At 33.6% G+C, this 14,615-nt stretch overlaps 1 protein-coding gene across 3 annotated transcripts in view; it reads left to right on the top strand.

Annotated features, from left to right (window-relative positions):
* Positions 1-3,191: 3,191 nt before the first annotated feature.
* LOC145306780 (G protein-coupled receptor kinase 1-like) overlaps positions 3,192-14,615 on the top strand; it is a 32,499-nt gene continuing 21,075 nt past the window's right edge. Inside the window, exons 1-12 of one of the 3 annotated variants that reach the window (XM_080149078.1) lie at positions 3,192-3,347; positions 4,560-4,610; positions 6,145-6,228; positions 7,067-7,137; positions 8,577-8,632; positions 9,768-9,842; positions 10,775-10,856; positions 11,422-11,487; positions 12,439-12,484; positions 13,660-13,704; positions 13,886-13,944; positions 14,438-14,520. In XM_080149078.1, the coding sequence (XP_080005204.1) occupies positions 6,149-6,228; positions 7,067-7,137; positions 8,577-8,632; positions 9,768-9,842; positions 10,775-10,856; positions 11,422-11,487; positions 12,439-12,484; positions 13,660-13,704; positions 13,886-13,944; positions 14,438-14,520 (663 nt within the window). In that variant the 5' untranslated portion in view covers positions 3,192-3,347; positions 4,560-4,610; positions 6,145-6,148. Of the gene's footprint in view, positions 3,348-4,559; positions 4,613-6,144; positions 6,229-6,273; positions 6,323-7,066; positions 7,138-8,576; positions 8,633-9,767; positions 9,843-10,774; positions 10,857-11,421; positions 11,488-12,438; positions 12,485-13,659; positions 13,705-13,885; positions 13,945-14,437; positions 14,521-14,615 lie in introns of those variants that run through there. The other 2 variants (XM_080149077.1, XM_080149079.1) reach the window with 2 other exon arrangements.

The following is a 14,615-nucleotide window of genomic DNA, read 5'->3' as shown; positions in this document are numbered from 1 at the left end:
AACCATATCGGTTCGGCGGTTAGCGAGATCCTTAGGTACAGACATTCTGTTTGTTACTTATACCTAAATAAAAATATGAGGAATAGTCCCTTTCGTGGCAGCGATTCGTCGTATTTTTAAAATGGCTTTTTAAAGGTTATTTTAGGTTAGGTTATATTGGGTTAGGTGATTGCCCCACAGGGTTAGGCAATTGGCCCCGCAGGGTTAGAGCCCCCCCCCCATGTGAAAAATTTGAAGAATCGCCCCTTAAGGTGTGTTGCCTCGAAAGGGACTATACCCAAAATATGGAAACAAAAGCAGTTACCTAAAATGTTGTTAATTATACAATAAAAATGTTTTCAAAACCGAAACTTTTCTATATTTAGGGTCGGTCCGTCCATATGTTAATTTAGGCATATTAGAATTATCGATTTAGAAAGCGTAGTAAATCTATAATTATTAACAGAATGTCCGTACGCTCATTTTAAACATGATTGATTTATCTGATTTTTGGTATACTGATTCCTGCGAAAACAAAGTACAATATTATAAGCAAAGCAACTCTATAATTAAGTTCTAAACATGTAAGTATGTCCTTAAACAATATCCTGTATTTAAGCAGTTTTACAACAAAGTCACTTATAATTTTGCTCCGACTGTTAAACATTTATATTCTGATTATTTAGTTTTGACTCTTTACAAGTGTTAATGTTCGTTTGTCCTACTGTTTCAGAGCTTCGCTTTTATGGATGTTATCATCCTTGTTAAAATGTCCATTAGTTGATACTCTAAAGAAAAACTACTCCTAATGAGTCAAAATAGAGTTAAAAATATTGAAACAAGGATGGCAACATCCATAAAAGCGAAGCTCTGAGACGGTAGTACAAACGAACATTAACTCTCGTAGAGTGTCAGAACTGAATAATCAGAATAAAAATGTAAAACATACTACATGTTTAGTACTTGATTATAGAGATGCTTCGCTTACAACATTGTACTTTGTTGTCCCATGAATCAGTATTTAAAAAATCAGATCAATCGGATTATTTTATTTCATAAAAGGGGGTTTTGTTGTTAAAAAAGTTAAAAAATCAACATGTTTAAAATGGACGTACGGACATTCTGGTAATAATTATAGAGTTGCTATGCTTTCTAAATCGTACCTAAGTACTACAGGAATCACCATGCAAAGTTTAAAATCGATAGGACAATTCTAACATGCTTAAATTAATGTAAAAAGAAAGCTATCCGTTCCCGACATACGGACGGACGGACGGACCGACCCTAGTTATATAAACGCTTCGCTTTTAAAAAGGTATTTTTAAAAAACCCGAGTTTTGAAGCAACCCATCAAAATCAAATAAAAGTCCCCAAAGTTGTTAAGCCAACGAATAAGAAAACTTTATTATAAGACTTTGAGGACTAGTGTAATAAACAGCCCATTGTCCCCTCTCTCTCTATTAAAATTGTTAAATGTGTAAAGTAATAGGATATCTGTTTGTCAACCCTGCACATTCCATTTTAATTTTTAAAAAGAACAAAGGAAATATAAGCCCTGCGAGATCATAAGCTACAGACAGTGAATTATCCTGTTTCTTTTATACAGGAATTTTTCTCATTTTTAAAACAGGTTAGAATTGTCCTGTCTAATCCAAGCTTTGCATGGTGATTCCTGTAGTAGTTAGGTACAATTTAGAAAGCGTAACAATTCTCTAATCGTTTCCAGAATGTCCGTATGTCCATCTTAAACATGTGGATTTTTTGCAACAAATTTTTATGTGATAAAATTATCCGATTGATCTGATTTTTGGAATACTGATTCCTAGGATAACAAAGTACAATGTTAATAGCGAAGCATCTCTATAATCAAGTCCTAAAAATGTAAGTATGTCCTTTAACAATATCCTGTATTTAAGCAGTTTTTCAACAAATTCACTTACAATTTGTTTTGATTTTATACATCTAAATTCTGATTATTTAATTCTAATACTCTACAAGTGTTAATGTTCGTTTGTCCTACCGTTTCAGATCTTCGTTTTTATGGATGTTGTCATCCTTGTTCTAATTCACTGACAGACATAAAGACATCATGTTACTTTTGTAAAAGGATTTTTGGATCATGGAAAGAAAACGAAGTAGCGGGTTTCGTCGTATATTCACAGAAGCTTTTCTCCTATTTCTAGCCACTGCGGGGAACTCCAACCCTGCAGGGTAATTAAATTATTAACATTTACCTAACCTAACCTTAAATAACCTATAAAAAGTTACTGTGAAAGTGAAAACACGACGAAACCCGCTACTTCGTTTTCTTTCTATGATCCGAATATTTTTCTCATTTTTAGACAAACAAAAAACATTTTGTTACTTTTATATAAGGATATTTGGATCATGAAAACAGGAAACGAAGTAGCGAGTTTTGTCGTATATTCACATTAGCTTTTCTCCTATTGCCTAACCATGCGGGGCAATCATTAACATTTACCCAACCTAAAATAACCTATTAAAAGTTACCGTGAAAATAGGACATGAAAAGAGACAGAATAACATTCTTTTACTTTTATATAAGAATTTTTTTCTCATTTCTTTCCTTTTCTAAAAGGATATTTTTCTCATTTATAGTACACAAAGATGGCAGGCAGACATACATAAATAAAGACAGACAACCTGTTATTTTTTCCATAATTTTCAGATAAAAATGAAATAAAAAGAATGAGGAACTGATCTTCAAAAATAAAATTCAGGGAACACTTTTCGAAAATCGTATTATAGACAGCTTTCCGCGGACTTTATGCGGATAATATGGCTGAGAACCGGTTCCAATCCAGCGGATGTTAATCGGTTTCATAAAATCTAGGATCTTAAGGGATAAGACAATGGGTAATACAATTGATCCCAAATTATAAAAAAACAAAATTACCCCTTTCTGTAAATCAAAAGGTTTAGGACGTTAAGTACCCAAAGTTTTTGAGTCAACAATAAAACTCCACTTAAATGGTAAAGATAAAACTTTGGGTACCTGAGCTGGATCTTTAAATTATTTTAGTGGTGAGCAAGATCGGGGTGAGCCAACTTTCCACCAAAGAGAACACAGCATTTTATGAAATGCCGCGCTGTGATTGGCCGAAATTCGGCGCATCCCGATCTGGCTCACCACTAAAATGATTTAGAGATCCAGCTCTGGAGATTTTAATTAATTCATCGAAGAAGGATTTACAATGAAAAGTGTTCTTTTTAGAAAATAATTAATAGCTACCTAGTAGATTGCTAGGTACCTAGTAAATTACTACCTAAATACCTACCTAGTGAAAAGAAAATGTCAGCCTCTGTAAAATGAATGATCAGAATCCATCAGAATCTTTATAAATCAGGTATTTCTTATTTGACTTTGTCCATCTTTCTTCCTCTCTCTCTCTCTCTCTGTCTATCTATCTATCTCTCTCTATCTATCTTTCTTTCTTTCTATCTATCTATCTATCTCAGGGGTGTATATTCTGCACAAGATTTATTTTTTTTCCCCTGCTACAAAATTTTTTATTTTTTTTCCCCCCTAGATTTTTCTGAAAAAGTAGGGGGGGAAATAGAAAAATATTTGAAGAACTCTATATTTTATTTATTTTATCCCTCCTACCACACATTTTTTTAGTTTTTTTAACCAAGGAGGGGGGCGAAATGGAAAAAATGTTTTCAGTTTTCTTAATTTTTACATTTTTTTTCCCTCCAACCACTTATTTTTTATTTTTTTCCCCCCCCCCTGAGCAGGGGATCCCATGCAGAATATACACCCCTGATCTATCTATCTATCTTTCTCTATCTATCTATGAATCTATATCTCTTTCTTTCTCTCTATCTCTAGATCTCTCTATCTATCTATCTATCTTTCTCCCTATCTATCTCTCTCTCTCTTCCTATCTATCTTTCTTTCTCTATCTATCTATCTATCTCCCTATCTATCTATCTATATCTCTCCATCTAACTATCTATCTAACTATCTCCCTATCTATCTATCTTTCTCTCTGTCTCTTTCTCTCTATCAATCTATATCTATCTATCTATGAATCTATATCTCTCTCCCTCTATCTATCTACCTCCCTCCCTATCTTTCTTTCTCTATCTATCTATCTATCTATCTCTCTCCCTATCTATCTATGCATCTAAATCTCTCTCCCTATCTATCTATCTTTCTCTCTGTCTCTTTCTCTCTATCAATCTATATCTATCTATCTATGAATCTATATCTCTCTCCCTCTATCTATCAATTTATCTTTCTCTCTGTCTCTTTCTCTCTATCAATGCAATTTTCTCGGCTGCTATTAAAGATTGACGGCTGAAATTTCTTGTGAAGATTCCCTGTATCAATGAACATCCAGTGTATAATTTACTTTGTCCGTCAGTCTGTCGGTCATGCTTAAAAAGACATCAAAAATATTTTTTTATTATTTTTTTCAAAGGTTTCGTGATTTCTATGTATTATCGCATTTTTATCAACTGAACATCTTCTATATAATTCATATCGTCTGCTTGTCTTTTCATAAATATTTTTTGTTTCGCTACTTATAGATGTTGTCATTCTTGTTTTTCAGAAATAGAGAGCCGTGTTTTTGGTTTGGTCGGGACCCTTGAAATATCTCAAGGAAAATATTTAGATTCATAACGTTTTGGGTACCAGTTTATATAAAACTTTGGGTATCAGTTTATTAAACCTTTCAATAGTTTTTTTCAATGGTTTTTATTTAGATCTTTGAACAAAAAAATCTTCGAATTTATTTTTTGAAATCTTTGAATTTTTAAAAAAAAATCTTCGAGTTCTTTTCAAAATGTCGTAAAAAATGTGAATCTATCGGAAGCTGATATTGGTAATACAATTTACTTAATTCATTAAAATCCAAGGAGGGAGTGGAAAATGGGCGGTTAATTACACTAGTCCCCAAAGTTGTATAACAACGCATTCTTATTTGTTTGCTTAAAAACTTTGGCAACTTTTATCGAATGTTGATAGGTATAGTTCAGTAAGTTGAGTGTCGAAATGTTTTAACCACACTATTTGTAATCTACACAAGGGGTATAGTAATTTTATGTATCATCATTGGGGATGTAGATCGATTGATTGGCCATTGGCTTATCACTTTAGATCCCTTCTTTTTTTATTGCAATTCTTAAATAAAAAAAATAATTTTTACAAAAATTATTGTTCTTGAAAAATTAAGATATCTAAAAGGATAAGACAATGGCTCATAAATTCATGTACCTACCCAATGATGATGCACATAATTACCCCTTGTGTAGATTACAATTAGTGGTTGAAACGTTTGGACACTGAAATTAAATGTACCAACCAATCAAAATTCGATAAAAGTACCCAAAGTTGTTGAGCCAATGAATAAGAAACTTTGGGGACTAGTGTAATAAACAGCCCAATGTCCCCTCCCTCCCTGTGATAGATTACTGAGATATTTAGGTTCAGGATTATCTGGTCTCATTGGGGAAAAACAATATGAAATACTACTTAAAAATTAAAAAGGATGACAACATCCATAAAAGCGAAGCACTGAAACATTAGGACAAACAATCATTAACACTAGTAGAGTGTCAGAACTGAATTAGCAGAAGAGACAAAAAGATATTCTTTTGAAAAACTGCTTAAATACAGGATAATGTTTAAGGACATACTTACAGTTTTAGGACTTGTCTTCTATAGAGATGCTTCGCTATTAACATTGTACGTTGTTGTCCTAGGAATCAGTATTCCAAAAATCAGATTATTTATCACATAAAAATGTGTTGTTTAAAAAGTTTAAAAACAACATGTTTAAAATGGACGTAGAGACATTCCGGACGGACGGACGTACTGATTCTAATTATATAAAAGCTTCGCTTTTAATATTCTCTAAAATTTAGAGGGGAAGGGGACATTTGACTGGTTTTAAAAACACGTTTTTGTATTTGTAGGCTTCAAAAAAATAATTAATGTTGAAAAAAATTTTCCAAGAAAAAGGGGAAAAATCTTCCAATTTTTAAAATTTCTTCCGTTGTTAGGTATTAATGTTTTAAAAACATTGAGAGAAATATATTGACAGAGGATTATCCGCTGGATTAGAACCGGTTCTCGGCAGTAATGGAAAATCATGAATCCGCTTTGAACGCAACTGAATATTTGTATGACTCTAGCAGGATGGCAGACCTGGAGGCAGTCTTGGCTGATGTCAGCTACCTAATGGCCATGGAGAAGTCCAAGTGCACACCAGCAGCCAGGTAAATACTTTGGGTACTTATTTTAACTTTGGGTACTACCTGATGTCAGCTACCTCATGGCAATGGAGAAGTCCAAGTGCACACCAGCAGCCAGGTAAATAAATTTGGGTACTTATTCAACTTTTATAATAACGTTTTATTTTTGTTGGTTTACCTCACAACTATTGGGATTTGATTGTTTGATTCCTAAAGTTGAGTGTTCAAACGTTTCAACCACTAATTGTAATCTACAAAAGGTGTAACTTTGTACCTATATCATCATTGGGGATGTACATCAATTCATTGGCCATTACCTTATCCCTTTAGATCCCTGTCCATAACTCAATAATAAACAAGGATGGCAACAAGTAGTGAAGCACAATAAACATGGATGGGAAAACGGTCAAGTAGATTAAAAGAGTTAAATTGGAGAAATAATCACAATCACCTTTTTTCTTTTTTGGGGGGGGGGTATAATTTAGGACTTATGAGAAGCTACATTGTAAAGGAGAATCATATTGGTCCAGTGTTAATCGAGATCCTTTAGTACAAACAGACATCCTGTTGCTTTTATATGAGGTTGGCGTATGAAATAACTGATGTAAAACTTGGCAGGCAAGGACTATTGGACTGTAAATTACACTGGTACCCAAAGCATTTTTTAATCCCGGAATCTTAATCGTTAGCTTAAAACTTTGGGTACTCAATTTTTAATGATTGGTTCTTAATAATAGTTTTAATATACTAGGGATTATTTTGTTTTTCTTCATTGCGGAATTACATGAATTTATTTTTTATTGTCTTATCCCTTAAGATCCCTGGTCCCCAAAGTTTTTTTTAATCTTTTTTTTATTTTTAGAGCGAGTAAGAAGATCTCTCTTCCTGACCCGAGTGTGCGCAGTGTTATGATCAAATATTTGGAGAAAAATGGTAAGTTTGGTCTGTCCGTCTGACTGTCTGTCTGTCTTTCTGTTTTTATGTCTGTCTGTCCGTCTTTTGTCTGTCTGTGCGCAGTGATATGATCAAATATTTGGAGAAAAATGGTAAGTTTGAGTCTGTCCGTCTGACTGTCTGTCTGTCTTTCTGTTTTTATGTCTGTCTGTCTTTTTTTCTGTCCATCTAATTGTCTGTCTGTCCGTCTGCCTGTCTGACATTTTGTCAGTCTTTATGTATGTCCTTCTGTCCGTCTGTCTGTATGTCTGTATCCATTTGTTATTCCGTCTGTCCAATCCATCTATCTGTCCGAACGTCAGATATTTTTTTGGTTTTGGAGTGGTCGTCTTGAAAATGGTAAGTTTGGTCTTTTCCGTCTGGCTCTCTGTCTGTCCGTCTGTTAGAACTTCTGCCCATTTGTCTGTTCTTTTTGCTGTTCTTCTGTTTGTCTGTCTGTCCTTCCGTCTGTCTGTTTGTCCGTCTGTCTGTCTGTTTTTCCGTCCAACTGTTTGTTTGTCCATCTGTACGACCTTCTGTCTATCCCTCTGTCTGTCTGTCTGTCCGTACGTCTGTTTGTATGTCTGTCTGTTTGTGTGTCCGTCTGTTTGTTTAACTGATTGTTGTCTGTTGTCTGTTTGTCTGGCTGTCTTTCCGTCTGTCTGTTCGTCTGTCTGTCCTTCTGTCTGTTTGTAAGTCCGTCTGTCTGTCTCACCGTCTGTCCGTCAGTATTAAAAAATATTTAAGGGGTACTTAGGTACCTACTGAAAATATTTTTTCCATTTCTTTTTACCTGAGGGGGGAAGGATGAAATATTTTGTAGCCGGGGGAAAAAATGAATCTTGTGCAGAATATAATGTTAAATATTAAATGTTCATTTGTCCAACCATCTGATTTGTTCAGCTGTATTTATACTTGTTTACTGTCGTTCTCAAAAATTTATAAATTGCCATTTATCAAATTGTAATTAAACAGGTTTCCGCGAATATTAAAATGCAAACCTATAAGATTAAATCTAGTTTTGTTAGCCCGGGATTTCGATCTGTCGGGTATTTATTTTCTTATTTGTCTACTATAAAAAGATATACATGATTTTTTAGTATAACTGAAAACCGGTTTTAACCAGCGGATATTGATCGGTTTCTAAGAAAACATACTGGAAAATATCCTATATATTTTTTAGGGTTGGGCCGGATACTTTTTTGGCCAGATATCCGGCTGATTTATAATGCCTGGTATCCGGTTCCGGCCAAATATCTGGTTAACGTTCGATATCCGGCAACTTACCGGATATCCGGCATTAAAAATAAGCTAGATATCCGGTATCCGGATAGTTTCAACATCCTGTATCCGGGCGGATATTGAAAAGGGCCAGATACCCTACCGGATATTCGGCCAAACCGGATACTCGGCCCAATCCTAATCCTTTTTTTTCCTAGGTGAATTGTCGTTTGATAAAATATTTAGTCAGAAGTTGGGATTTCTACTCTTCAAGGTTCCTTCATTTGCTCAATAGTGCCCCTAGAGGCCTTGTTTTGGATTGGTTTGGGGAAGGGATTTCTCCCTTGAGGTTGGTGGTACCCTCCCCCAAAATAAATGTAAAATTACTCCACAGGGGCTATAAGAAGCTACACTGTAAAGGAGAACCATATCGGTTCAGCAGTTAGTAAGATCCTTAGTCCCCAAAGTTTTATAATAATGTTTCCTTTTTCATTGACTTAACAACTTTGGGGACATTTGTTGAATTTTGATTGATTGGTTCATTAAGTGGAGTATATAAATGTTACTATTTGTTTTGGTGTATCTTTATTGGGAATTTACATAAATTTATCCGTAATATTGTCTTTTCCATTTAGATCCGTGGCGAGCACCCCAATTATTTTATTATGATAAACAAAATTAACCCTGGTAGAAACTACTAACCTGATAGTAAACTAGGTACCAAAAGTACACTATAGAGTACCCAAAGTACACTATAGAGTACCCAAAGTACACTAGAGTACCCAAAGTACACTATAGAGTACCCAAAGTACATTAGAGTACCCAAAGTATACTAGAGTATCCAAAGTACACTATAAAGTACCAAAAGTACTTTAGAGTACCCAAAGTACACTAGAGTACCCAAAGTACATTAGAGTACCCAAAGTACTTTAGAGTACCCGAAGTACACTAAAGGGGTAGTTCCACGAAATGCATTTGAACTTAATTTTGTGAACCGCATAATTTTTCCTGATTGATTGGTTAAACTACATTTATATGGCATGTATTTGAAAGAATTTTAATTTTCTACCACGTATTTTTTAAAATATCAAGACTTGAAAATCGTTTTTTTAAATTGCATATATCACAAAAAGACGATTTTCAAGTCTTGATACTTTAAAAACTACGTGGTAGAAAATTGAAATTCTTTCAAATATGCCATTTAAATGTAGTTCAACCCAATAACTAGGACAAACTATGCGGTTCACTAAATTAAGTTCAAATGCATTTCGTGCAACTATCCCTTACCCAAAGTACACTAGATTACCCAAAGTACACTATAGAGTACTCAAAGTACACTAGAGTACCCAATGTACACTATAAAGTACCCAAAGTACCCAAAGAATTGAGCATATGATGTTGAATACTAGGAATACTGCCTCCATGTTTCAACAGAACAGGTCCCACAGTTCTCTTTCTACGAAGAAATAAAAAAGTTTGAAAAGGTGATTCATTGATTGATTAGCCATACCTGGTGTTTTAGCGAAGCTTTTCTATAATTAGGGCCAGTCCGTCCGTCAGTACGTAAGGGTGAGCTCTTTTCGTTAATTTGAGCATGTTAGAATAGTCCTATCGATGTCAAATTTTGCATGATGATACCTGTAGTAGTTAGGTATGATTTAGAAAGCGTAGCAACTCTATATTCGTTACCAGAATGTCCGTACGTCAGTTTTAAATGTGTTGATTTTGAACTTTTGATCAGTTGATCTGATTTTTTTAAATACCGATTATTATGTTATTTGCGAAGAAGCATCTCCAGGATTAAGTCCTAAAAATGTAAGTATGTCCTTAAACAGTATCCTCTATTCAAGCAGTTAATCAACAAATTTACATACATTTATATTCTGATTATTCAGTTCTGACACTCTACAAGTGTTTTAGAGTTATTAAATCAACATTCTTTATCCATAAAAGTAAAGCTCTAAAATGGTAGGAAAAAGGAAAATTAACCCTTGCAGAGAGCCAGAACTGAATAAGCAGAATACAAAAGTATAAAAGGCGAAACAAAGTTTTAAGTAAATTTGTTGAAAAAATGCTTAAATACAGGTCATACTTGAGCCGCCAGCCGTTAGCCGTTACTTTTCCAACTTTTTGTTCGATTTAGGGAAAATATATTTACCAAGGATTACTCATGCAAAATTTCAGATAGAAATTCTAATTCTAAGTGCCATTTATACATTGATTACGAGATGGTTGCATTAACCCCCCCCCCCCCTTTTCACTTTTATCTATCGATCCATTTCTTTACCTATCTTTTTCGGTATTTATCTATTTTTTATCCATCTACCTTTAATCTATATGTTTATTTATTTATCAATCTATTTATCTATCTGTGTCTCCTCCTCTATCTAACTAACTATTTATCTATCTATCCTAGCTGGACTGTATAGAGGAGAGAAAGAAGAAGGGGAGAGAGATCTATGATCAGTTTATAATGAGAGAACTATTGGCCAATTCAGGAAACAACAAAACAGCTAATTTTTCCCACGACATTGCAAATATTCCCACGGCATGGCAAATTTTCCCACGACTTTGCAAATTTTTCCACGACATTGCAAATATTCCCACGATAATTTTGATTATAATTTATAATGAGATAACTATTGGCCAATTCAGGAAACAACAAAAACAGCTGTGTTTTTTGAGTACCCAAAGTTTTATAGATGCTACCCAAAGTTTTATGAATGGGTACCCAAAGTTTTATAAACTGGTACCCAAAGTTTTATAAACTGGTACCCAAAGTTTTATAATGGCCGAAAAAGTTTTAAGGCTTAAAAACAGCAGTAGAACAATAATATTCACTAAATAATATAATTATATAATTTTTTTGTCTATGGTTCTATTCAATAAGGAATACACATATTTAGTGAATATTATCGTCCTACTACTGTTTTTAAGCCTTAAAACTCACACCTTTACGGAATTTTAGCAAAAAACTACCTCCCCCTTGATGTACATTTCCAATGATAATAAACAAAATCACCCCCGTATATTGACCAGCTGTTTTATTGTTCCAATATTCAGATCTTTATTCCAAGGAAGCGGCAGAAATTGTCAACAAAAAATTTCATGAAAATTCAAATATTCCAGGAAAAAAATAATTTTATTTTCTGCTGATTTAGAACCGGTTCTCAGTCAATCTCTGAGAAATCATGTATAGCATCGTATTACAGAAAATTTTCCGCGGATGTTAAATTAAAAATCATAGAATCAATAGTACGGCCCCTCTGGATTAACAAAACTGGTTCAAATCTTATAATTTTTTACTATAATATCCGCGTTAAGCTGTTTATAATATGATGCTATAATAACTCTTCTAATACGACTTTGATATCCCCTGGATTAGAACCGGCTCCTTCTGCAAGCCTTACTGAAAAATCATGTATAGCATCGTATTACAGGCTATATTTTCCACGAATATTAAAACAAAAATCATGAAATTAATACCAGTTTTGTTAGCCTCGAGAGGCCGAAGGCTTGTGTTAATCATATAATTTTTCATTTTACAGATGCTGTCATACAGAGAGGGAGGGGACATTGGACTGTAAATAAATTATACTTGTACCCAAAGTTTTATAAACATTTATCTCATTTTGGTGTCTTAAATACTTTGGGAACTTTTATAAAATCTTTATGGGTTGCTCAGTGTCCAAACTTTTCAACCAAAATCTTTGTGATCAATCGTAATTTATTGTCCATTGTCTTATCCCTTTAGAATGGCAGCTTGTTGTATTAGCTATCCTTATAATAAAGTAACAGGATGTGTGTTTGTCTGTCTGTACCAAAGCATCTCGCTAACCGCTGAATCGGTTGGGTTCTCCTCAACAGGGTAGATTCTCATAGGTCTTGGGAAGGTCTATTACTATTTTGGGGGAGGGTACCATCATCCTCCCAAATTTTTTATTTACTAAATTTCTTTTTAGATCCAAAATTAAAAAAATGGGTTATTGATATCCACTCCCTCCTCTATAAGTGCCCCTAGAAGCCTCTAGGGGCGTAGCCGCTAGTTTGTATATAAAATAAAATTATTAAAACTTTTAGAAAATTTGTTTGAGCCTTACATAGAAGAAATTCTGTCGTATCTCAGGAATTTATACAAACAACTGTTTCAGAGATTTTAATGGAAAGTTTAGGGGTGAAGGAGGCATTTTAGCAACTTTAACCTTTTCTTCACTTTTGTAGATCTTTTTGAAACGATTATTTCATTAATTATGCACCATCCGCCTCTGGTCGATCGTTTTTCCCAGAAGGCGTGATTTTTTAGTATACCCACATAATTTTGTGGGGTTTCCCAAGGTTCAACTTCAGTGTCTAAACCATAATTAAGAGGGTAATTTTTAAATTTGGGTGTTGGGTTGTAATCAAATGCTTTTATTAAGTAAAACTGTTCTTAATTATGGAACATTTTTACATATATATATATACATTTGGTTATAATTGATGACTATGAGAATACTTTGACGTAATCAGAGCATTTGACTTCAACCCAACTTTATAGAATTACGAGAAAAAAATGACCCTCTTTTATTGTTGTATTGACTATAGTGTTTTCATACATAGAGATACAACTATAGTATAGTATTGTTGTATTGACTATAGTGTTTTCATGTATAGAGATACAACTATAGTATAGTATTGTTGTATTGACTATAGTGTTTTCATGTATAGAGATACAACTATAGTATAGTATTGTTGTATTGACTATAGTGTTTTCATGTATAGAGATACAACTATAGTATAGTATTGTTGTATTGACTATAGTGTTTTCATGTATAGAGATACAACTATAGTATAGTATTGTTGTATTGACTATAGTGTTTTCATGTATAGAGATACAACTATAGTATAGTATTGTTGTATTGACTATAGTGTTTTCATGTATAGAGATACAACTATAGTATAGTATTGTTGTATTGACTATAGTGTTTTCATGTATAGAGATACAACTATAGTATAGTATTGTTGTATTGACTATAGTGTTTTCATGTATAGAGATATAACCATAGTATAGTACTGCTGAAGTGCGAAGCTTATGGTTAATTTAGGCATGTTAGCATTGTCCTATCTATTTCAAACTTTGTTATTATGATGAACCCTTAACAAGTGAGTACAATGGAGAAGGCACGTAGAGACTCGGTTTAATTGAATTTTGATTTTAGTCCACAAAAGGGACAATTTGTTTATTATCATTAAGGTTGTGTATCAATTTATCGTCCATTGTCTTATCTCTGAGAGTTGTTGTATAAATTTTAAAAAATTTAGAAATCATGTTTTTCCAAAATTTTTAGAGAGTGAAAAATTTACAAGGTATGTTTTTATCTTTTTTTTAATAGCGAAGCTACTTTTTAATTCACACTCTCTGTCCGTCAGTCACTCTATCAGTTAGATATAACAAAGTAACCTGAGAAAGGTTTCGTGATTCTTGATGTTAACAAATGGTCTTTAAATATAGACCCCTGTAGATAGATAGATTAATTCTTTTGTTTAGGTTCTGTCAATGGAAAAATTTAGAATTGAACATAAGTTTGAGCATGAACGACTTTTCAGGAAAATCAAAATTATTTTTTAGTGAAAATTTGAGGATAAAAAACAGTTTACTGACTGCTTATCTTTTAAAAAAGTAACAGATCACATTTACCGCTTCTTTACTTTTGATATAAGTCATGGGAAGGTTTGTGACTATTTTATTTTTGGAGAGGATTGATAATTTCCCCATGGTTTTGCAGATTTTCTCACAATATTGCAAATATTCCCACGTTATTGCAGATTTTCTCACAATATTGCAATTTTTCCTACTGCATTGCAAATGTTCCCACGTTATTGAAGATTTTCTCACAATATTGCAAATATTCTCATGGTATTGCAAATTTTCTCACTGTATTGCAATTTTTCTCTAGTGATTGGATATATTCCTATGGTATTGTAAATATCCCCACGGCGTTGCATATTTTATCACAATATTGCAAATATTCTCACGATATCGCAGATTTTCCCACGGTATTGCAAAAATTCCCACATTAATTTTGATTTGTTTAAACAGTTCACCGAATAATTGGCCGGGGTGGTTTTGGTGAGGTGTATGGGTGTAGGAAAGCGGATACGGGTAAAATGTACGCCATGAAGGTAAGTCCTCTGTAACCTATGGATATCCGCTGGATTGGAACCGGTTCTCAGCCATGCTATCCGCATGATATCCGCGGATAGCTGTCTATAATACG

This window comes from Acartia tonsa, chromosome 15 (assembly GCF_053477335.1).
Source record: "Acartia tonsa isolate MP-2025a chromosome 15, ASM5347733v1, whole genome shotgun sequence".
Classification (NCBI taxonomy): domain Eukaryota; kingdom Metazoa; phylum Arthropoda; class Copepoda; order Calanoida; family Acartiidae; genus Acartia; species Acartia tonsa.
This window is presented reverse-complemented; position numbering and strand designations above follow the sequence as displayed.